The following is a 23,874-nucleotide window of genomic DNA, read 5'->3' on the forward strand; positions in this document are numbered from 1 at the left end:
TATTTTTTGTACCCATGCCGAATTCGATGGCAAAACATGATGGGGAATGGAATTTTAGATTATAGAGCCCTGTTCTTCTAGAAGAGGAATGCCCTGCCCACAGGCCGATACACTCATGAACCTTGAAAGTGCTACTTTTTTTTATTTTGTTCAATTTAATCATTTCTATTCCAGCAACCTCGAAACAAAAAACAAACAAAAACAAACAAAAACAAAAACAAACAAAAAAAACCCGACCCCGAACCTAGGAAAAAAAGGTGCCTCGCTTTCGTTTCACACGATCGGTTAAGCCTGGGTCTGAGTCCAGTATTACGAAGCAGCGAAATTTCCTTCCGGCCAGTCAGCACTCGTAAATGTGTGATTTCTGGTCTCAAAACAAAGGTTTCTTGGTCGAAACACAAACCATAAGCTGGTGAATTCCTTCCTTCATAAAACCTGATCATCATTATATCACGATGGCGTAGTGAAGAGCAATTTTAAGTCACTTAAAATGACGAGTAGTGGCAAGAAGGGCAAGGCGGCCGTGCTCGAGTTCGATACTCAAACGAAAGGTACGTTGTTAGATAGGTCCTGTGATAAACGGCACTGCCATAGGCGGTGAATTTAATGAGTTGTTGGTATAAATACTATGTGGGGAATAAAGTGAAGTATTCGCCTCGAATCGCTTCCGGGATGATATAAATCTGCGATCTTTGGTGACTCAAGAGGCGAATTGCCGTCCACGCTCTCGGTCAGAAAAAGGCGCGTGGAAGGTCTAAGGTTGTGGCAAATATCGGGTTAGTTTGGTCCTTCTTATAAGGTTAAATCAAGCAAACAAGCCGCCTTCCTTTGCCTTAAGCAAGAAATTTAGACATCGAAGATGTAAGTGGTAGTTCAATCTCCAATAATGATTTATAATGGATCAGACGGAATACAAATGTACATGTATATAAAACTGAAGCTTAAACTTATAAAATAAGCAAGCTCCTGGAAGTTTTATTTTGCATCAAACTTCTGTGTTCAGAGAAAAATAATTTCATTTACGACCAGACCTGTGAGATTTTTGACAAACTGCCATTTAACCGTGTTTCCACGTTGAGGTGTCCTATTAAATTACCATACATGGCCAGGTTTGGAGCGTAAACTGAAAGTTAGCTTTTATAAGCTTAATTTCTTCTATGTGCAAATACAACTAAGCTTATTTTGTTGGATGTGGAATTTTAGAGGTTTCGCTTAAATTTATTGAATAAAAACTTGTTTAGAGCCATTAATATTTAAACCACTACAAAACTGGACCTTATCGTAGATTCCACAGTAGCTGTGCTTGAATGTTTCGTTTCGTTTGGTCTGTGTAGTTATTTTTGACCGCGCCGCAAGCATTCACAAACTAGCTTTTATGTTCATTTATTCGTGAGACGTGAAATATATAAAATATTTAACATTTAGTGCCTTGTTTTCTTTTTAAAATTTTCATGGCTTCTTGACTTGACAATTTTTTTCGTACTGTACCTGAATCCAATGCATATGTTTGAGTTGTACGCTCAAGTTAATTGAAGTCTTTAAATTCCTATTAATTTTACGGATTCTGTATTAACCCTATCGTAAACTCCTGACCACAAATTCGTTGTGAAATTGGGCATGTGATGAAGTTTATAACGATGAAATTTTACCGGAGTTGTCGATACACGAACTTTGAAACAATAAGCTTTTAATCTATCAAGTACTTTGTTGTTGCAGGTCACGAAATCTGTTCACGCAGTTAAATTAATTTACTCCATTATTTTGTATTGTGCATGTCCATGGATAAAAGAGTGTACAAAGATTTAAAGGGTTTCTTTGAAAAACTATTGCCTCCATAGTTTGTTTTTTTCCCCTAACAACACTACCAGTTGTATTGTGTCTAACAATCAACTTGTTTCAAGTGCTGTGGATATATTTAGTTTTAATTCAGTTTTACCTTTTCTAAATTCTATTGATTTGAGAATTGATCTGTGGAAAAGTAAGCGTATAGTCAATAGAGTACATTTGAATTTTCCTGTAATTGAACTATAAAGGAAAATGTAGATAGAAAATTTATCCTGTCAAAACATGATACTGAATAACTGTTTGTAGTGTCGAAATAATAAATGCTATTTCAAAATCTGTATAATCTTTATGTGGTGGTACTCAATGCTTATCTTTGGGTGGTTAAAGGTCTATCAAAAATGAAATACATTATTTATTAATCCACTTAAGAGGTAGTTTGATGCTTAAAGATAGACATTTCAGCAGCCATTATTTGTTTTTTTTTTCTTTCCTTCCTATTATGAAGTCATTTCCTGTTGTGGTATGCTGATCATCAATTTATTATAGTCAAGTCCTTAAAATACCTAAATACAGAGACAGACATAACTAAATGTGATTGTTATAGAGGCGTCCATTCTTTAGAAGTTTTTAACGGTCGTGAATTCAGTTAGCTAGTAGATTATAATTAACAATCTATTTTTGTTGTTATTGAATGAGGCTGAGTGTGATGTGAAGAATGATGCAGATGAAGGATAACAACCTGCAAGATCAGCATACACATGTAATTCTTCACATCATACAAAAGCCAAATTCAATAAATATTGTTTTATTCTTCGACATTCAAATTATTTCTAAATTCTTAACAAGCTTACCTCCTCATAGACTTTCTTAAAAACTTTGACCTATATCTCGGCATAGTTTCAGGATATAAACAGAATATTGCTTTCTCTGACAGATACTCCTCAAAAATAGATACTTGTAACATTCATGCTCATACTTGTATTTGTTCCGTTCAGTTTTGGTTAGAAATTCAGCTATTTCATCTTCAGACAGCCTTGAAAGCCATGTTTTAGTTCACTTTGTCCAAGCTGCCTTTTTTCTAAGAAAATACAGTATACCATCGATCAACCTTGTTTCGAAGTAAATACACCATTAAATCAATGGGACAGGGCTGTATATTGCTGGTATCTTCCATATATTTTAAGTGCCAGTTGGTTATGAAGAAGGAGCTGGGTGATTAGAGTCAATCAGAAACATTGAAATATTTTAAATGAATAATAATTAACAATAATCCATGAGTGCGCATTGGATATGAGATGGTAGATAGCCAACGAGGGGCATAGCACCGAGTTGGCTGTAATCATCTCATATCCACAAGCGTGAGTGGAGTAATTGTTTAAAAACGCCTACAAAAAAACTGAAATTCCTCCTGAATTTATTTGTTAAAACAACCGACTTTCGCCTTGTTTTTAATTTTGAACAGATGCGCACAGTTACCATATTTGGCGAGAATGGTATAATGGCTCATATACCATGACGGCAAAGCCAATCAAAGCTCTAGAATTGCATTATCCAATAATTCAGTTTTTAATAATTGTTTTTATTTCATCTTCCAGAGGTACGGCAGATTCTTATAGAACAACTAAAATGCTTTGACAGCAGAACGGAAGGTAAAGTTCTGTTACTAGCAGACTTACAGGAGTTTTTCAGGAGGTTGTCAGAAATTGAGTTGGATTACTCCAGAAACCTTGAGCGGCTTTCAAAGATGTACTTGGACAAACTACATAGACATAAGACTCAAAGGTACTGTCATAATGCCATAGTTTTTTTGCATTATATATGAAACATTCAAATCTTAATGGACTAACTCGTAACAACTAGTAGTTTCCAATGGAAAGTGAAGTGCTGCGAGTAAAGCATGACATTTCAAATAATCTGATATTTGACATTAACCGTGTCAAATAACTGTGCATGTAATGCTACAGGACACAAAGGCGGTTGATAAAAACTGAACTTTGAACCACAATGAATAATGACAGACCTGTACAGTGATAAAAGTTATTTCTAAGTTTACAGTTTACTTTTATATGGAAAGACTACATCATCAAACGACAATGAGTACATACACATATAGCCTGTGTGGCAGGCATTCAAAAGCAAAAGGGAAGGGAATTTGGGTGTGAGACTGCATGCGGGGGAGAAGGGAGGACAGGAATGCCTACAAGAATGCCTTGTACGCCTACTATGTGTTTCTTGGGCGACTAGAATCCCATCCCTTTCAGATGCCTGCCATAAATGCTAATATGCATAGAACAACAGCAACAACAACAATAAACATGTCAACTAGCTATTTAATTACGCGGTTCAAATTTGATGTTTAGAGGTGATACTTTTATATGAGTTGGGCTAGCGCCCGTTGTACATCCAGGAGTTAACCATTAAATTTTATTCCACTTACCTAACGTATTCTGATGGGCAGGGATGTAGCTATAACAGCCAGCTTTGGCTAAAATCAGTGGCTGAAAGGGAGACATGGAGTAATCTGAATATGCAGACTTTAAGCAAAAAAAAATGCTCTTTAGCTTTTTTTTATGGCTACATCCCTGGTTAAGTGCATCTCTTAACAGTCATTGTTTCTGTTACTGTCTTATGTTTAGGAAGGAAAAGGGAACAACAATGGATTTATGGCAACAAGTACTAATGGAAACAAAGACCAAATCTAAAATGCATTTAGGCCTAAGTGAGAATGTTTCCAATAATGTGGTGAACAGGTTTATGATTATAAGCGATGACTGTCAGAGAGTAGCCAAAAAGGTGACTATTTAGTTATTGAATGTCCCTTTAAGCCCCAATATCCACATACAAATTCTCCAAACTGATCTCCATACATTTCCTTCATGAATGAGTTGAGAGAATTTGATAAAAGATCAAAGCATTTTATCTTAGGTGATCATTGTGTTAATTCTCATAACCTAATCTCTTGACATCATATGGATATGGTTAGGAGAAAATTGATGTTGGTCACTATTGGGACTTGGTTTCCAAACAAACAAACAAGACAGTGCCCAGCAGTACCCAGAACTTGCAGCCCGTGGCGCCGACTTTTGTGTATACTCTTCAGGGTTGTGCTCTAGCAGAGCCCAGTGGCCTCTGGCGCCTAACTTTTGCCCTTGGGCGACTAGAAAAACTTAGATTTTTCATACAAATCATATGCTGGACACCCCAGATTTTACAGTTTCAGAGCACTGGGTTGACTTCAATTTTCCTCAGAGCACAGCCTTGCTCTTGGATGACAAGCAGCTCTAACCTTTTTGCACAGAAATAGTACACATGTATGCTGGGTACCCTGGATTTTGTAGGTTCAGAGTGTTGGGCTCCCTTCAATTTTTCTTAGAGCATGGCCTTTTTCAAATCAGCTTAATTTTGTGACTCTGTTTATGTGCAACTTGTTATCAAACTCAAAAAGGTGGTTTCCAAGTTGCCCTCAGCCGTAATTGTGTTCATTCTCATGCAATTTATTAAAACCTATTTTTACTTGAAAAGTTTTGCACTTAGCCTCGTTTTGAATGCGAGAGTTTTAGAAAATAGCCTACTAATGCTATGGTGAAAGGTTTTTTCTCAAAGTTTACACTATTTTACAAGTTATTTATTTATTACTGTGCATTTGATTATATTCAGTATGTACATAGCTATTTGTGTGCTATAAATTTTTAAATTATTATTTTGAATATTAATGGTGCATTTTGAGTGAGATTGTTGGCTATTTATCAGGGATCTGAAGTGTACCCTTTATTAATATTATTATGCTGTCATTTTATAGAAAAATATTGTGTATATATTAAGTCAAGAATTTGCTCCTCTCAGGCTCAGAGGTTAAGCGAATTTACATGCACACTGTAAAAAGTTTTTCTACCTTAGTAAACTGTTTGCATTTAAGGTAAAATGGTAACAACATGCTAATATGGAAGGCATATAATTTACTTTTTGCAGTGCCGGGAGACAGCAACAACACTGCAAGATGAGCTACAAAAGTCAGTGCAGGAACTTAACCGGGTAAGCAGTCATGACAAATTAACTTTTTGATCTTGTTGTAAGTTTCTTCTTTTTAAATAGTTAAAGCATTATACGGCGTCAATAATGTTATTTTTTACACACACGTGCTGTTTTTATCAGAGAGTACTGCAGTTATCTGTCTTTGTCAAAACCACTGTTGAATCATGAATACATGCTACAGTCAGAGGAACTTCGCTTCTCCCACTTTGAAGAACATCTAACAAACATTAATTTACTGTTTTCACACATACTTCAGTCAAAATTTATGCAGCAAGGTTTGCTCATTTTTTTTCCCAGCGTTTTCACCGCTATCACTCCATGGCTGTTGAAAGCAAAACTGCAGAGCAGAAACTACAAAAGATGGAAGACTCACGTCGTAAGAATGAAAAAATGGCGAAGCAGTTTGAAAAGGTACCTACAGCTGTAATGTATAGAGAAGTTTTAAAGGAATCGTTTAGGTTTCTATTCGAAGAGCTTTGAATTCTTGACTCTTGCTCAGTGAGAGAGACATCATGCCCATAAACAACAATAACTGACAATGAGTAATAATTAGTTCATGCACAGTAGCATGGTAAAGTTAATTATTTTTTATAGGCCCTTATCTTTCAAGTCATAAGCAGGTAAAAGTTTATTTCCTTGTGCACGCACCCTGTGTTTTTTTTCTGTGACTTTAATGAATAAATAAATAAATAAATAAATAAATAAATAAATGCATTGTGACAATTTAGAGGTAGCACATCCACATAAGTGGGTTTTTCACCTGCCATTTTGGATGAACTGGAATTTGGAAATGTTGGTTTTTGAGGAGAGGGGAAAACCAGAGTACAAGGAGAAAAACCTCTCTTAGCAAAAAGAGTTCAGGGAGAACCAACAACAAATTCACAGGGTTGTCAGAAAGTTTTGAAGTAGACGGCTGAGTTATTTTAAGAAAATGCCATCCGTAAAGAATTGCCAAGCAGAGTAGCCGGCCCATTCTAACCAAGTAGGCGGCGATTTTTGCTGGCAGCTGGCTACTTTTGACAATCCTGAACTCAACCCACGTTTGGGGTCTATGCCGTGATTTGAAATGAACTCGGGCCACATGCAAGTGCTCTCGCCACTGCGCTACCCCTGCTCCTCTTGTTTGTAGATTCATGAAAAAAAAGGAAACAATTTTTGACTGTATCAGAATGTTGCTTTTGACATCATTCAAACTAATGACTTTGATTGCTTTTTGTAGCACCAACAGAAATTTTCAGAAAGCAAGAAGAGATGCACAAAAGCAAAGAATGACTATGTCTTGTCACTAGCATCCACAAACCGCTTCCTGGAAAACTATTACAACAAGTTCCTAGGTACTTTGGTGGATGTAAGTATTATCATATTGTATCCATTGACTAAATAGCTAGCAAATGGATACCAAATGGCCTTTTAAAAGTGTTGTAGTCAGGGTTTTCAGTAAAGTTATAAGTAGGTGGCAAAAGCTTTGCAGTAGGCGGAGAAGGAAAAAACTTGCAAGCGCTGAAAGAGCGAGTTACAAGGGGGTCCGGCGGCATGCCCCCTGGAAAAATTTGGAAATCTGGGCCTCTTAGAGTACATTTTCAGCATTCTGGAGCAAAAATTAGAGTGTTTGCACAGAAAACCGACATCATTAAATTTTGCCTTTTTGGGGGGTAATTTCCATGAAATAGCTGGCGAATTTTGCCAGCTGCTGGCTCTTATTGAGAACCCTGTATAGTGATTTGATTTTAAAAATTAATGCTTTGAATAGGTTAAGGAAAATAGTTTCTTTTGGGTGTGTAGAGCATTCAAATGGATTGTCTTGTTTTTTTATCATGGTTTGCTCAACCCTTTTAGTACCAAGGATGACCAATGCCAATTTTCTCCTAACAATAATGAATACATAATCACAAGAAAAGGCCATGAGAATTGCATGTAGTAGAGCAATGACCAAGGGAAATGTGCTGCTCTTTAAAAGCATTTTTCCAACTAAGTGTAACTCGTTAGGAATTTGTATGGACATTGATCTGGAGAATTTGTATTTGGATGTTGGAGCTTAAGGGGTTAACTGATTGGCTTAACAACCTGGGTCGGCTTGTTCGAAGTTGGGTTAAGATAACCAAGGGTTAGCATGAAATTTGAACTCAGATTTGGGAGCTTCATTTAAAGTAAATTCAGTTTAATTCTCTTTTCTTACAATTTGATGATTGAAAGAATAGAGAAAATTATCTGAGAAAGTGCTTTTGAGAAAAAGAAAAAGAAACCTGGGTTAAAATTTAACCCCGGGTTAGGCCTGGGTTAGCCTCACCGGCGTTCAAACAACTGGGCCCTGAACAGAATGTTCAACTTAAAACCCCAGCCATTGTTAGTGCAGGTTGCTTGTGAGTATCCTCTCCACTAGTGGACAATGGTGGTTCTTCATGTAAACCATTACAAACAAAATTGGAATTAAGAAATGATTGTGAAAGGTTTGACTCGGAAGATGACTACCTCAGAAAAAGTTGTCAAAATGTCAGTCACTATCAGCAACAGTCCTATTCAGGGCTACTTTCACCTGGACAATCATACTCACTCTAAGAAATTATTGTTTTTCGAGAGAGGGGGAAACCAGAGTACTTGTAGGAAAACCTCTTGAAAGCCCCAGCCTTCCGTACATTTCCTCAAAATTTAACCCTCTTAATACAGACTCTCCATCAATACAGGCGCTTTCTATAGCCTCCTCATTGTCTGTATTAAGGTTTGACTTTACATGCAAAATGTAGCCAAGTGGTTATAAACTTACAACCTCTCCTAAAATCTGTTATTGTAGGGTTTTGACACCAATTATCACGACTCCTTCAAAAGAGGCATAGAGGCATACACTACAGCAGAAGCCACCCTCGCAAGTGCAACAATTCAATCTGCTGACAGCATACGTGAAGGAAAGCTTTCTGTGCTGGCTGAAAAGGATAAGCACTACTTCTTTGAAGACAGCCATGGAGCCCTTGCCTTGCCATTCACGTTTGCCTTTCTTCCATACAACGATGAAGAGGCATGTTCTGTTAGTTTTCTTTGATTTTCAAGCTCAGTAATGATTCTTGAAGAGAACACAGAGTACGTGTATCAACCAGTACTAAGGCCCCCCTTAGGAAGGAGTGTTGGGAGGTTGGGGTTGTGTGCAGGGGGAGGGGTAGCTATGTCCCTGGTCTGAACTTCAAAATCGGTCACTTGTGTATCGAAAAGGAGGCTCTTGTCTATGTCTCTTTTGGTATTTTACTATTGTGGTTGTGATGGTCCTCATCGCTGTCACGGCTACAACCAATCTTTATGTTGTTTGTTGCCATTTTATCGGTCTCACATGTAAAGCTGTATGTCACTGTTTCAAAGCCATGTTACTTGTCAAACTGTACCATTACAAATAGTCGGTACTGTGAAGATGAGTTAGATACTGGAACTGGAACACCATAAAGTTTTGTGAACTTAATTTATAAATTTCTGCAAGAATTATTGTCTTTTTGGTAGACACTCAATACAGTAGTTCATCTGTTATCCAGACACCTTGAAGTTGTAAAAAATGACCCAGTGGTACCTTGTTTTATTGAATCCTTTTACTCTTACAAGAAGCCATGGTCGAAACTCAAGAAAAAACCCCTTATCATCACACGAATTGAGGGAATTGCTTTTTGCTTTTTTCCACAGTTAAATCAGGTGTCACCTCAGCAGACAGATGTGATAGAACATCATTATAGAGTCTATGAGAGACTTCAAAAAATACGAGCTGAAACTGAGGAGGTCGGTGCCTTGTTTGAATGTTGTTACTGTTTTGTTTCTTTGTTTAGGTGTTTGTGAGGAAGCACACATTTGTAAATTCATAAACTTTATAGCGAAACTAAAATAGCTCACATAACCCATGTCTGAGAAAAATAATCCTTATATTCTTTAGTGCAGTAAACTCTCTCCAAGACAGACACCGTTGGGACCATCCCAACCGCAGAGGGTTCTGTCTGGTGTCTGTCTCAAGGAGATGTCTGTCTTATTAGCAATTATTGAATTCTGCTTTCGTAGGATATAAAGAATTCTGCAGATTGAGGAGAGTGTTATCCACCAAGCCCGAAAATAATTCCAAGTTTAAAAACAAGTTAAAATATACTTACCTCGGTCGATGTTAAGTTCATATCGATAGTGCGTCTTTATTGGGAAGTTTAGGAGATCAAGGGCTGTTCAGGTCTGCAAATATACTCCAAATATCAGATGTCATGTGTCGAGTTCTCTACTTGCTGTTCTTGCCATGTTTATTAGACCATAGTTCGCTGTGAAATGAGTAAAATGTTCTGCCATCACTCACTTCAAAAACAACTCAAACTCGTCCCAGGGTTTCTAGGTAAATGGTTCAATAATCTGCAATTTTGCTGCACTTTTGACGTCATTGGTTCAATATGGCAAAATTCTTCCAAATTTGGTCAACAGGAGCTGGTTATGATGAATTATGCGTGTGATTTTAGCCAATCAGAAACGGAGAAATATTTTGAATAAATAATAATAGAGTTTATAGAGGTGTCTGCCAATAGACAGGAAAGGAAGTCAGGTACCATGCCTATTGGCACCCATACTTTTCTCCTCAAAATCAAGTTATCAAACACTTCAGCATATGCATCGCGTTTTTATTGCCTTCTTGACGTCTAATGTATGATGACGTTAGTTTCATGCTTCTGATACAATGCATCATAATTTCTTTTCTGGATACATCAATGTATTGCAAGCACAACATTTTATTTTTCCAGGGCTAAAAGATAATAAAATAATGATAAACAACCGAAAATTTCCACTTTTGACTCTTTGATGACCTTCCTGGTATCTCTTTAGATTGAAAAGACGGCAGAAGCAACCTCAGATGCTCTGAGTGAAATGTATCGACAGTGGGATAATGAGATGATGAGGATGGCTAATGGTGAAATTGACAATGCTTCTGGCAGTGCTAGTTGTACATCTATCAAGAATAGCAGTGAAGATTTAGAATTGTACTTTATTGTGGTAAGTTTAACACTTCACGATCTTGTATTGGTATTTATAAATTATTATTTTTATTATCCCTGTAGTTTGCCAAGGTTTAAATATAGACCAATTTCAGGGTATCAAATTTCGATAGACCTGGAAGATGCGTTTATCAGGTTTATCCTTTTTCGAGACGCCATGATGGATACCCATGAGCTCCTGCGATATTAAAAAAGCCAAGTCGAGGCTCAGTAGTCTCCAGACCACTCACGGTAAACCGTTAAACTTAAGAAGATTCATCGATTGATTTTCATGTTGTGTACAAAGGTACGGAGTCGTTGTTCTTTAGATTAAAAATTCTGTTTAATTGGAAAAATTATTGTAGTTGAAGTAACAGAGACCATTTTAAGCCCAGGGAATCAAAAGAGGAAAGGGCCATAATGGCCCTTGAATGCTTTTGGTGAGGGCGATCTCTCGATCTTTTGCGGGATTACGCTATGGCGCACTCGGGCTGGAACACTGAACACTGACAAGCCAAAATTCATAGATTTCTTGGTATTTGCTTGAACGACCGCTTCATTTATCGCTCAATTTCCGTCTTTCGAAAATTCTCGAAACGAGACGCTATCTTGGCTCCGGTCGCAAAACAGTGAATAGCCAAGGATATTTCGAGATACGAGAGCCAATCAAAACGCGCGAAAATTGCAACTTACTGATTTGGTAAATACTAATAATTACGGTTATTTCTTTTAAGGTCATTTTGACTCTCCTGAAAGGCCTAAAATTGCAGTCAAAAAGGGTGGCTGAAGGGGACAAGCAGAAAACAAAACTTCGATTGACGAGCTAGTTCATTTTGCAAAGAAATTTTATTACAGGACTGCAGCACAGTACAGTTGTGCCAACGTCGAAAACACAGCAGGAATACACGAGAATGAACGCGAAGGATGTTGATCGCTCTTTGAAGGATGTCCAACCCCAAAAATGCCCTTTCTTGGATGGTGTTATCGGCCATCATAGTGATACTCTGTCTCGTCCAATCACTGTTTGTTATTAGTTTTGAGGTTTTTTCCATGGCATTCCTGATTCGAGTTGCCTATCGTTATTTTTATGAAGTTTTGTTTTTTTTTTTTTTCTTCTGTACCTTTAGAAAATGAGGGAACTGATTCTTACTAGCAGCTTAAAAGTCAGAATGGAAGCTGAAAATGATATGCTCACCAAGACACTGGGTTAGTACATACATATAGTTCACTTTGTACAAATGCTCTAAAATAGCTCCCGTAAATTCCAAAAATAGGCTCTCGCCCTTTACTTTTAACAGGTTTTTATTCGTGGCTGGCGAGGATTGAGGGGTTGGGGGGTTTCCAGAGTTTTTCACTGTAGACTAGAAAATTCTTGCTAAACTTAGCAAATTGAAACAGGACATCATCATTAAAGTCTCCCTGTAACATGTAACTAGTCACATCTGAGCTTCCCAGTGCAAAACAGTTAGCCCGCCCCTTCTCCCCCGGCTACGGAGGCTCTTTTGAATTTTTAACATTAGGGGGCCTTTTCTTTCGTGGGGAGGGAGTGGGGAGGTTGGTGTGGGAGTTTACTATCATGCATGTATGTAATAGAACTTAGATTCGCTAACGATCGGTTTTTTCATTATAAAACGTTTGCAGGAGAGGTCACCCCCGATATAGTTGGAGCCAGGTAATAATAATTGAATTTACTTTGGAAATTCCACAACGTAACACAGAATATTGGGATGTTCAATGAAGAAAAACTAAAGCATGGACCAGAATGGTGCTAACACTTACAATTAGGATAAACAATATATTCTGAGCACCAGGTAGCAACATAATTACCTCATGACCGATACATACAGTGGAAGCTCTCGCAGGCGGACACCCTCGGGAAGAAAACTTTTGTTCTGACACCCAAGCAATATTTTGATGTGTAGCCGGAAATGTCTGTGAAAAAAACAAACAAACAAACAAACAAACAAACAAACAAACAAACACGCAAAAACTGATATTAATTCATTGTGACAGACAGTGATGTGAAAAAACAAAAACAAAAACCGAAAAGAAAAGACTCAGAGGCGAATCTCTCCATAACTAGTCTGCTACACAGCCGTTTTCAGTGTCGTCACGCAACGACACTAAAAACGGCTGTGTAGCAGACTACTCCATTACTTGGTCTAGGAGGAAAAGGTTTAACTGCAACATATTTTTTTATTCCATGACAGGCTTAAGAGGCCACATTTGGACATAGGCTCTAAAGAGGCCTCAGCTATATTGGATTCTGTACACAAGAAAACCAAAGTTTTCGGTTGTAATTTAGATAATTATTTGAAGGTGAGTGTTTGTTCTTAGTCTTTAAATTTAAGTGCTGAAGGAAGGAAGTATTATCAGTTTAGTATTAGTATTCTCCCCCTAGTTTTATTCGAACCGGTCACTGCACCATAGGATTTCATTCACAACTCAAAAGTCAGTAGTACTTACAAAGTAAATACTGCCGTGCAATGTTAAAGAGATTTCATTTGAATGGATACACCATAAGATTTCATTCACAGATTTGAAAAGTTAGAACTACGTACTTGATATACAGAACCATGTGACAGCACTTCTACAGTGGTTTAATTTGAAGAGTTTTACCCTCAGATTTCGTTAACAGATTTGAAAGTTTGTTCTTCAGCACTGGGACATTGTGTAACCTTCGAAAACAGGACGGCTGTATTCGCAGGTTACACATTCTGCCCATTAATTAAGTGCAAACATAGTCTTATGTGTCGTAGAGAGAAAGCTTCCAAAGCACAGCGTATAAAAATCACTAATAGGGAGCTTAGGCAACAACGATGGCGACGGCTACGAAAACGTCACTTAAAAAAGAATTTACGCTGCTTCAAACTTTATCGCGCTTATTCCATCTCGTTCAATTCGTCAAATGTTAGCACTTTTTTCTCGATTTCAATTCTAAAAAACTCTATCAAAGTTCAGGAAAAGAAAACGAAAGTCATTGTCTTGCGTTCACGTTCTCCACAAAACGTGTTAGGCATTTTCACGTCGTGGTAGTCGTGCAATGACTACAAAGAAATGTGCAAAAAAAGCGTGATGCACGTGCAAAGTTGTTGATTTGCCAAACTAAACCTACTGCTTTTTTGCCGTTCTCGTTGACTTTGCCGGCGTCGTTGTTTAAGCTCCCTAATGGATAATGAGAGAGTTGCACTCTTATATTGTAAATTGTATTGGCATAAATATTTCGAGAAAATAAGTATTTTCTTTTGCAGATTACAGGAAGGGAAATTCCTGAAGTAGTAGAAAGTTGTGTCAAGTTTATAAAAAAGTTTGGTGAGTAAATTAACTATTTCATTAGCCTTTATGAAAAAATACCCTCTTCGGTTGACTCTTTACAAAAGGAAAGTTCGGTCCCTTGTTTACACTGATTGTCCAAGTTGTAATCAACGAGTTAAGATGTATGACGCCCAAACGTTTTCCCCGTACGAATATTCGTCGTCAAACGTGCTTATCAAAGCAGTTTTCTAATATCTATTCTAGTGAATTCTATTATTTAATCAGATATAACAGAAAAAAATTGCATTTGTTTATAGCGCAGCAGCGCTTTTTGAGTGGATGTAGTACTATTTTATCCTTGTTTAGAATATCTTTGTGGTTGTGTACGTACGTTATTGCAAAGCCGGTTTTTTTGTTTGTTTACTTCTTCTTTAAATTTCTTTTTCCTTTTACTTTTACGTTTTTTGACAGGTTTGGACCATCAAGGAATATTTCGCTTGTCGGGTTCAACAACAGAAATTAACGATATGAAACAGCTATTCGAAAATGGTAATAAAACCGAACGGTGCATGTTGTTGCTATGTCACGTTCATTTAACTAGAAAGGCTTTGACGTTTACCCAGACAACATGCATATACATGAAAACCTTTAACCCTTTGGTGACGGCCAGCGAGTGGCGAAAAAAACCGCATTTTTCACCAATATACCTCATTTTAGGACTGTTTTCGGTTCATTAGCATAAGAATGGCTAAGAATGAGTTTTGCAACAAAAAGGGCATATTTTCCGACTAATCGAATGAAATAAATTTTTTTGTTTTCATTCTCTACTGCGTGCGTATAACCCAATTTCTTTCCTTCTTTTCTTGCGTATCTATTTCGAACTTTCTTAAACTGAAAGCTAAATGGGTCCAGGAAGTAAAATCTCTATTTTATCTCGGGTAATTTTTAGTTTTCATTTGTTTCAACTTCATTAGCATACAAACAAAGGAAAAATACAAAATTACCTGAGGTAAAAAATTAACTACAACATATACACCGTTCCATATGGAACAAAAACGACTGAAGCGGTCTTCAAAGGGTTAAAGTAAACTTCGGCAATGCAAGTAATAATTCATCCACTGCGTCAAAAGATAAAACCACGTAAAACGTTACAAGGATTATTACAAAGAAGTATTTTAGAACTAATGTTAATGTTAATTGTAACTATTATCAACATTATAATCGTCTTCATCATCGTCGTCGTCATCATCATCATCATCATCATCATGTAATCATAAAAAGCCTTGGATCAATTCAGGTTTCTGGGAAACTGCCCACCTACCCCTTCTCAGAGCCATCGTTTTGCCCTAAGTGAGAAGTAAGTCTTAATGTTGGCTTAGGGGAGGGGTAGGTGGGCAGTTAATTGATCCTAACCATTAACTACAGTCGAACCTCCACTAACGGCCACTCTTTTCTGTCCCTAAGGTGCCCGTTGTGGAAAAGTTCGAGTGTAGATAAAACCCTGATGGTAGATGCGCTAACAACTACCCGTAATTATTGTTGTTTTCAGGTCGTGATCCATTAGCAGGTTTGAATCACTGGAAAGATATCAATGCTGTTGCTGGATTACTGAGGGTGTATTTCAGAGAACTTGAAGATCCACTTTTCCCCAGCTCACACTATCAAGAGTTCATCAAGGCCAGCTGTTAGTAAATAACATAGATTTAAGACCATTCCCCGGGGCTAAATCTCATTCCCCTTTCCCTTCCCCCAAGTGACTGGTCCCACCCCACGTAAATTATTTTCCTCTCCATTCCATTCGATCAATCCAGTTCATTGTTAAGAGGGCTATGATATCGAAGAGCCACTAATATTTGCAGATCATAGGAAAATAAAATACAGGGAAGTGAACGGAATACATGAATGGGCACAGTGTGATTTGAATCGGAATTTGTTTGTTGAGCTAAAATTAACCGGCGTTCATAAAGTAAAACCAACCCTTACAAGGCATTTGTTGTAGCGTAACAGGTCTCTGTAACCACAAAAAGACTAAGGTAGTCAATTGTTACTGAGAGGCGCTGATGGTTAGTTCCACAGAGAACGCAATTCCCCTTTGTGACGCGTTTGGGTCATTATACGTTTCTGGGAAACTGTCCACCTACCCCTCTCCTAAGCCAACAGTTTGCCATAAGTGAGCAGTAATCTTTAATGCTTGAAAATCGTTGTCTTGTGTTCCCGTCTTCCATAAAACGTGAAATTAGGAAGTTGCACGTCTAACGACAGCAAAGAAATGTACAAAAAAGCGTGATGCACGTCCAAAGTTGTTGTTTTGCCGGTCTAACCCTATGGCTGTTTTTCCGTCCGCTTTGCCGTCGCCGTCTTCGTTGCTTAAGGTCCCTATTTAACAATTAGCCCTCGAGCCCGAATGGGCTCTGAGTCAGTGGCTCGAGGCCGAAATCCGAATGGGCTATTAACTCAGAGGCCATGAGGGCGAGAGGAATAATTGTTTTAGTAAAATCCAACTAGTTAGTCAAAAATTTCGAGACAGAACAACTTTAGCTAGCAGAACGGGATTCACCCGCCATTGTTTTAGTTTTCAAAGCCGACGCTTTTCGCTACTAGTGGGCTATAACATATAGCCTAGTACTAGCTCAACCAATCCGAACGCAGCATTGATAATAGACATTAGGGCCATTTTACGAGGAAAAATAAGACGCGAACTGTACCATTTATACGAGCATGTCATATCTAATAAGACGCGTCTTAGCTAAGCCGCGTCTTATTTTAGACGAAATGTGCCGTTTATACGGAAAGTTCGCGTCTTATTTAAGACGCGTCTTAATAATAATAATAATAATAATAATAATAATCTTTATTTCTTAAGATAAAAACACATATCCTAAGTTACAAAATAAATTCAAAAAACTATTTACATATCATATCTAAAAATTATTCTTATGTAAGACGCGTCTTATTTTTCCTCTTATAAATGGCCCAAATGAGTTGGATTTTACTAATACCGCTATCTTTGCACGCGCTTTAGGATTGATGGGATACAAAAGCAATGTCACGTGGTATTTTAGGAGGCAAGCAAAAGATAAAATTTGCAAATGCGAGAAATCGCGGTCGTCTTTGTTTATTCTCTCAAAACGAAACGACAATTAATAGTCAATCGCATGCAAAATGTACGGTTTGAGTTTCGACAAAATTAAGGTCATTATTGCTTGCTGTGAGGACATCTACGATCGCCAGCTCATTAAAAAAGTAACAATGATCACTTCCACCCATAATCTGCCACTATTGTCTTTAATATAAAAAGTTGTTCAATTTCTGTTGTCAAGAATAACTGAACAAACTCGACTTCGATTTCTTGCACTGATTGGAAGAATTTATCACTTGTTTGCCCCCTGAGAACCACGTGACATCCTGTTATACCAGTGTAGTGCGAACATAGCGTTAAATTCGAATCTTGTGATACTACATCCCCCCCCCCCCCCCCCCCTTGTCCATGTGTTGGAATAAATCTAGAAAGGCTAGCAAACAATTAAAGTGTAATTTGCAGTGAAGAATCACATGGCTTCTTATTAAAAAGAACCCTCTTTATATTCTTGTTTCCTTAGTGTCCAGCTCTGTTGAAGATGGTATAAGAGAATTGTCAAACGTCCTCAATTCCTTGCCTGAGTCAGTAGTCCAGGTCATGAAGTACCTCTTTTCTTTTCTTAGCTTGTAAGTACTGTTGTTTAGGAATTGGTTGATATTTGGTTTTAAGAGCGCTGCACCGATATCGCAGATATTATTGGTTCGAATCAGGTTTAAGCTATTTTTTTATTGTTATAATTGTCATCATCATCATCATCGTCGTTATTATTATTATTATTATTATTATTATTATTATTATTATTATTATTATTATTATTATTAGTACATTAATTTTTGTTTCCCTGTTATGAAGGGTTGCTGAACACAGTGACTCCAACAAAATGGACGCGCATAACCTAGCAGTGGTGTTTGGTCCGACGTTGTTTCGAATCCCGTCTGAACAGGACATGATAGCTTACCAGAGTCAAGTGAATGGTATGATAGAACTGCTCATCAAGCACAGTGGTGAGGTGTTCCCTGGCTCGGGAGAGTCATTACGTGAAAAATTGTCGGACACGGAAGATGGTAGTGATAGTGAAGAAGGTAAGAATGTAGAATTTCTTTAAAAGAAAAAAAAAGGGGTTTAAGCTTGTTTGTAGTGGAAAGTGCACTAAGGGTGCTTTCCATTTGTCAGAACTGACCGGCCAGACCATTCCCGTCGCAATGGTAATTTCACTTTTTATCAAAACTCTCCATCCAGATCAGATCAGACTAGAGAATTATGAAGTTTTAGAGCAGCTCAGTACTAGTTTTCAGACAAAGGGTTCTTCGTTTTGTGATAAATTACGCTAGAATTTCTAAGCTTTTAAGTGACGCGGTATTTACGTGGAGGCCGACATACCAAACCATTTCACTTTAATAGTTTTTTGTTGTGAAAGGCGCGATTTACTATGTAGCCATAGGAACGGTGATCTTTATAATCTTTATTTTCACATGTGAAGATATCATGTTTTATTGCGCAAGCTCACCATGCATTATATATAGAGAGGATATTACACGGTGGAGCGAAGATATGAATTTCATTTTCGAGTGGCAAAACAATATTTTACGAACGAGCGCAGTGAGTGAGTAAAGTATTATTTTTGCCACTAGAAAATAAAATTCATATCTTCAAGCCGCCGTGTAATGTTCTTTTTATTAAATACAGACCTAAAAACATCGATAAAGTACCAGATTTTCATTCGCCAAAAAGTAATTGTGACGGCTAAAATTTACAGTACAGCAATATAAGACATTGTTTACAATAATCTGGAGAAATAACACTGAGCTGAATAGGGTTCTACATTGACAAAATATAAGCAAAGCTTTGAAAAATGTGTAATTAAAATTCAAAGGACGCAAGACGCCTACAAATTTTGGAGGGAAGTTACTGAAATTACGTCATCGATAAACTCGCGTGTGAGATTATGGAAAATAAACCACTCGGGTCCCGGATGTAGTTTTTATGAATTTTACGAGTGGTATATTTTTCAGTAAAACACTCGTGTCTATATAATAATTGCCATTAAAACACTCGTGTCTATATAATAAAATTATTAAAGATTCTGTTAGTTACCGGCCGCCAAGTTGGTGCTCATCCGTAGAGGCACCAACATCGCGTCTCCATACAATAAGCTAAGTAAATTTGGGTATATCATTTCTCTAAATATCTGGCATATGAAAAATTGCACTGACCTGAATCTTGGCGACGATCTTAAGGTATTTATCTCCCTTCATTTCCTAGATTCTAGACTATATCTGTTGAATGGTGTTGATTTTAATTTTGATACCGTGACATTGACAGTGAACGGCGATGCACCTTTTTTGTTGAAATTCCTGTGTTTTTTTTTGTTTTTTGCAGACTTCGAGCCAAGAGACGCGGAAGCTCTTTTCGACTACTCGGCTCGCTCTTCCAAAGAACTTTCTTTCAAGAAAGGCGACATTATCCGTGTTTTCAAGCGTTTCAATCCTGACTGGTGGGACGGCACCGTAAACGGAACGGACGGTTTTGTGCCCGCGAAATACATCCGCATTAACAACGATGATAATGATAATGACATTACAGACAGCGAGGGTAGCTTGTCAGTTCCTGGTGAACTGACACCTTCGCCGAAGGTACTCAGCAGTGGGGATAGACCTAGGGACTTAAATGTGCCTCCGAGGATCCCAAAGAGGGAGGGCTCGCTCAGGGGAAGGGATAGTATTCCTTCGCCCACCTCTGAGGTGGCAAGCCCCTTAGGACCAAGTCCCCAGACTGGTGGCATGTCATCGTTTAAGAAGACGTCACTTACAAGTACTCCGGTTTCGTCATCGTCATCAGGGCCACCAGCCATCTCGTCAGAAGATATTGTGAAACGACAATTGAATCTCTTACGGAAGGCTCCAAAGGAGGAAAAGGAAACCGACGGTTCCGTTGATAAAACGCCTGAAAAAGATCAACCGTCTTTCGCCATGCCACGGCTCCGAAGTATCTCGCCTCCCAGAAAGTCTTCGCCCAGCCAGGAAAAAGAAGGAGGCACACCAGATGAATCAAGAAATGCAACCAAAGAAGAACACCGTAGATCTAGTGATGTTATTTGGCAACCCAGAGGAGAATCGCCTGGTAATCGCAGCCCGCCTGGAAGTCCTCGTTCGACGACCGCGCCGAAGGTTCCTCCAGCTGTCCTTCCTAAGCCCAAAGGTGGAAGCCGCAATCCAGCTCCTCCCTTTCGGAAAAATTCCGATGACTTACTAGCGTCTTTGCATGCTGCACAAGCTGTACGGAGCCACCGGGGAGGGTCTACTGGGGAGGATCCGAGAAAGAGTAGGGGGTCTGTCGGGGATGATACGGCCTTTTAGCGGGGTGGTTCAAGGTAGCTATAAGGTTATATAGATATATGAGATCAATACAGTAGGCGATTACGTTGGTTGATTGTTTTTTTTTTTTTTTCAGACGATCAGTTAAGGTGGCGAACAAGGGAGGAAGGGGATAGGGTCCGGGGGGGCCAGGGGGTGGAAGGGGGGGGGGTAGATGATCTAGTAATTTAAATACAAATTCTGACCTCAAAGATGGGCGTAAACGGGAGTCCAAAACCTGGAGCCTTCAATTGCCATGTGTTCGTCTCATGGCGTTTGTATAGACAGATTTCCCCCAACCGCATCCCACCACCCCCCAAAAAACCGGATTATTTGGACAAACACAGGATTCCCCCAAAAAAGATGCGGCTGAAAGTAAACGCGGTGATGTACGGCTAGTGTGGGAGTTGCTCGCTGCGGTTAGGGGGCTTCTGGCTCTACCAAAGTGAGGCTGGGTGGCAATGGAGGGGATTGGATCTGGCGAGTCCGGAGACTGTGTAAGTGATTGCACCGATTTATTGTCTCTCAAAAAAGAAAAAAAAATGCATTGACGCAGACCTTTCTTTGCCCGCAGTTTACTAGTTATAGGAACCCAAAAGTCATGTGAACTTCACTAATTTTGATATGAAAACTTGGTTAATAAATACAATTTTACTATGTCATCATTATCCATGATTAAGGAGTTTCACTTTTAGTAACACATTTTCAAGTTTGGAAAGGTCTTCACCGAGGGAAGTGGCTTGGGCGGTTATCTGTTTTATCGTCTTTCGTATATTTAGTATGGTGACTTTTCATGGGCAAAGTACGACTATCATTTAATTCTGGAAAGTTCAGTTATAATTGTATTGTAAATATGTAATTATTTTAGTAAAAATTCGTTTGAAGTATAGGCTTAATTTCCCTTCTTGTTCAAGGTTGTTTTGTAGGTGATGCTATTATTTATGATTTTATTTGAAATGCAAGGAAATCAAAATAATAGCTTGAGGTTCTATGACATTTTGCAGTATAACGTGATTCTCATATTGTTTCCGGATTTCTCTTCATCGTGTGGCATGTTACGCCATTTTTTAGGGCCTTCTTACATGGAGGTGGGGGGCAAACGACGTGTTTGGTGATTTATGTTCGAATTAACCAATTAGATCTGTAGAAAAGAGCGGGAAAACGCTTCGCGGTTGGTTTCGGTTTGATTTCTGATTGGTCGCGAAACTGATTAATGCTCTTCTACTCTCACTTGCTGCTCTTGCTGCAATTTTGCAGTGCTGTGGCTGTCTATTGTCAATTGCAAAGCAGCCACCAAAGGCAGTTACTTGAATTTGGGCCGAATTTGATGTAACACGAATCCGACCCCGGGTAGGCGGGCTACCTCACCTCGAAACGTTCTGGGAAAAATTTAAGCCCCACCGAGAGGGTTACTCGGTCAGGCTGACCAAGCAACCCTATGATTGGCTAGTTAAAATGAGAGATTATATGGACAGGCGGGTTACCCCACCAAAGCGGCTTACCTGGGGTCCCCCTCCTCCATGTAAACAGGCCCTTGATGTCAGAACAGGCTAATGCATCGTGACGTTATTGTGTACATTTTGGCTTATGAGCATACGATTTTACCCACAGAATGCGTCTAAGTTTTTACAAATAGTAACAAAATTTGAAAAAATTGGTTAACTTAAGACGGCGTTTTAATAAGCCATTATTTTTGCGCTTTGCCCGTTCTATCGACATTCATTGTCGTTCAGTGGGTGGTGCTTGAGGTGCTAAAAGATGTAGTCGCCCAAGGGAAACACGTGGCCGATAGCTTTTAAAGTAAGCCTTGATGCATTGGCTTTAAAACTCTTTCGATTCTCTCTTTCTTTCACTCTGGGGAATGGAATCATGTTTATTGGTGTTAGAAAAATGTGACAATTCCTTGAAACTAAGGTGATGTTACACGAGACGATTTACAACAACGATTTTTAGCGTAGCACGGCGTTGCAACATTGTTGCGACATTGTTTTGATTAGTTACAACATTGTTCCAACATTGCGACGCTGTGTTGCGCTAAAAATCGTCGTTGCGAAACGTACCGTGTAACATCACTTTTAAAGAGTCGTTCAGTAAGTTGGTATGCTAAAGACTTGAACGATAAATAATTCAAAGAGATATTTTGGTGTATGTAAGAAAATTTAGATAACTTATCAAGCAGTTCAATAATAAAACAGCCGTTTTGTAACTTTTTAGCCGCTTTTTGCCACGTTAGCGTTACCCTCTTGCACTTGTTGTAGTTCCCCCATACTTCCTTTGTGGTATAAGGGTTTAGTCGCAATGTATAATGATTTGTGCTGAATGGACCCAACTTACTTTACTTCCAAGGAGACGAACAAGACTGCTGGGTTTATTTTGCAGATGCGGGTGCAGAAATACGGAAGGGTACGTAAAACGGGCAACAAAAAGGTGCTACTTGTTTTGCAACATTGCTGCAAAACGAGTCGAAAAGCGATGCTGCGCGTTTTGCCGACCCTTAACCATGCAAAGAAATTCGCCACCAACTCGCCAATTTCGTTTATTTTAAATTTTAAATCACGTGACATGTCACATGACCATGATTATACGTTTGGCACAGAAAGACCTCAGGATATACATTTGTGAAAAATTTTGTCCTTTAATTCATGGTATCCTAGCGAGAAATATTGCAAAACGAGCATATTTTTTCAGCCATATCTGTGAAATTAAGAATAAAACGGATTGAGCATAAATGACAATGTTTACGAATGGATCAACGAGAGGCAAGAATAGCAGCATTCATAGCCTGTTACGTTTTATCCATCAAATACTCACAAAAAGCGGTAGTGGAGGTTATGAAGGATTGTCTCGACGCTAGCAGGTTAGTAAGAATTAGCAGCGGGACTTTTAAAATAACGCCAATCAGAAATGGAGAAATTCTTTGAATGAATAATAAATAATGGCATCAATAGCATAGTAGGGACTGAATTAACCTTTCTTGGGCAGGAATCCCATGAACCCTATTCAGACCGGGCTCTTTATTTGCTTCCTGTGACTGGGGGGAGCTTCTGGAGCCCCCTCTATAACTTCAAAACAACGCTTGATACGGCTACCAAAATTAAGCAGAATGATGTTCGTAGTATTTGCAACATCTAGTACGTCTTACCTTGATTGACATAATGACGTAATTTGACGTCATTATGACATCTTAGTGTTGCATTTATTGGCAAAATCCAAATTCCATCAATTTTTCCCCTCAAAGCGGAAAATACTCAAAAAGTAAGGTGTCTGACTAAATCAAGAAGTGGGGGAACACATTAATTAACAATTAATGAATGAGGCTGAGTATCTTATGAAGAATTATGGAGATCGAGGAAGGTGTTATCGGATAACACCCTCCGAGATCTTCATAATTCTTCATATG

At 38.5% G+C, this 23,874-nt stretch overlaps 1 protein-coding gene across 1 annotated transcript; it reads left to right on the forward strand.

Moving 5' to 3' along the window:
• The first annotated feature begins 303 nt into the window (after window positions 1–303).
• LOC140922252 (SLIT-ROBO Rho GTPase-activating protein 1-like) lies at window positions 304–22,685 on the forward strand. The gene is made up of 18 exons (XM_073372246.1): window positions 304–551; window positions 3,381–3,567; window positions 4,422–4,578; window positions 5,755–5,817; window positions 6,115–6,228; window positions 7,037–7,165; window positions 8,606–8,827; window positions 9,475–9,567; window positions 10,639–10,806; window positions 11,915–11,993; window positions 12,429–12,459; window positions 12,998–13,106; window positions 14,039–14,099; window positions 14,514–14,591; window positions 15,592–15,726; window positions 17,642–17,747; window positions 17,974–18,203; window positions 19,501–22,685. Exons 1-18 carry the CDS (start codon window positions 491–493, stop codon window positions 20,475–20,477), a joined length of 3,000 nt encoding a protein of 999 aa, XP_073228347.1. The 5' UTR covers window positions 304–490; the 3' UTR covers window positions 20,478–22,685.
• The last annotated feature ends 1,189 nt before the right edge of the window (window positions 22,686–23,874 follow it).

The sequence above is a fragment of the Porites lutea genome, chromosome 13 (assembly GCF_958299795.1).
Source record: "Porites lutea chromosome 13, jaPorLute2.1, whole genome shotgun sequence".
Lineage (NCBI taxonomy): Eukaryota > Metazoa > Cnidaria > Anthozoa > Scleractinia > Poritidae > Porites > Porites lutea.

Excerpts from the sequence above, each read along its gene's own strand:
- LOC140922252 (XM_073372246.1), top strand. The coding sequence starts at position 491 with ATGACGAGTAGTGGCAAGAAGGGCAAGGCGGCCGTGCTCGAGTTCGAT. Across the intron at positions 12,460-12,997 it reads CCCGATATAGTTGGAGCCAG|GCTTAAGAGGCCACATTTGG; the intron begins GTAATAATAATT and ends ATTCCATGACAG. Across the intron at positions 15,727-17,641 it reads AGAGTTCATCAAGGCCAGCT|TGTCCAGCTCTGTTGAAGAT; the intron begins GTTAGTAAATAA and ends TTGTTTCCTTAG.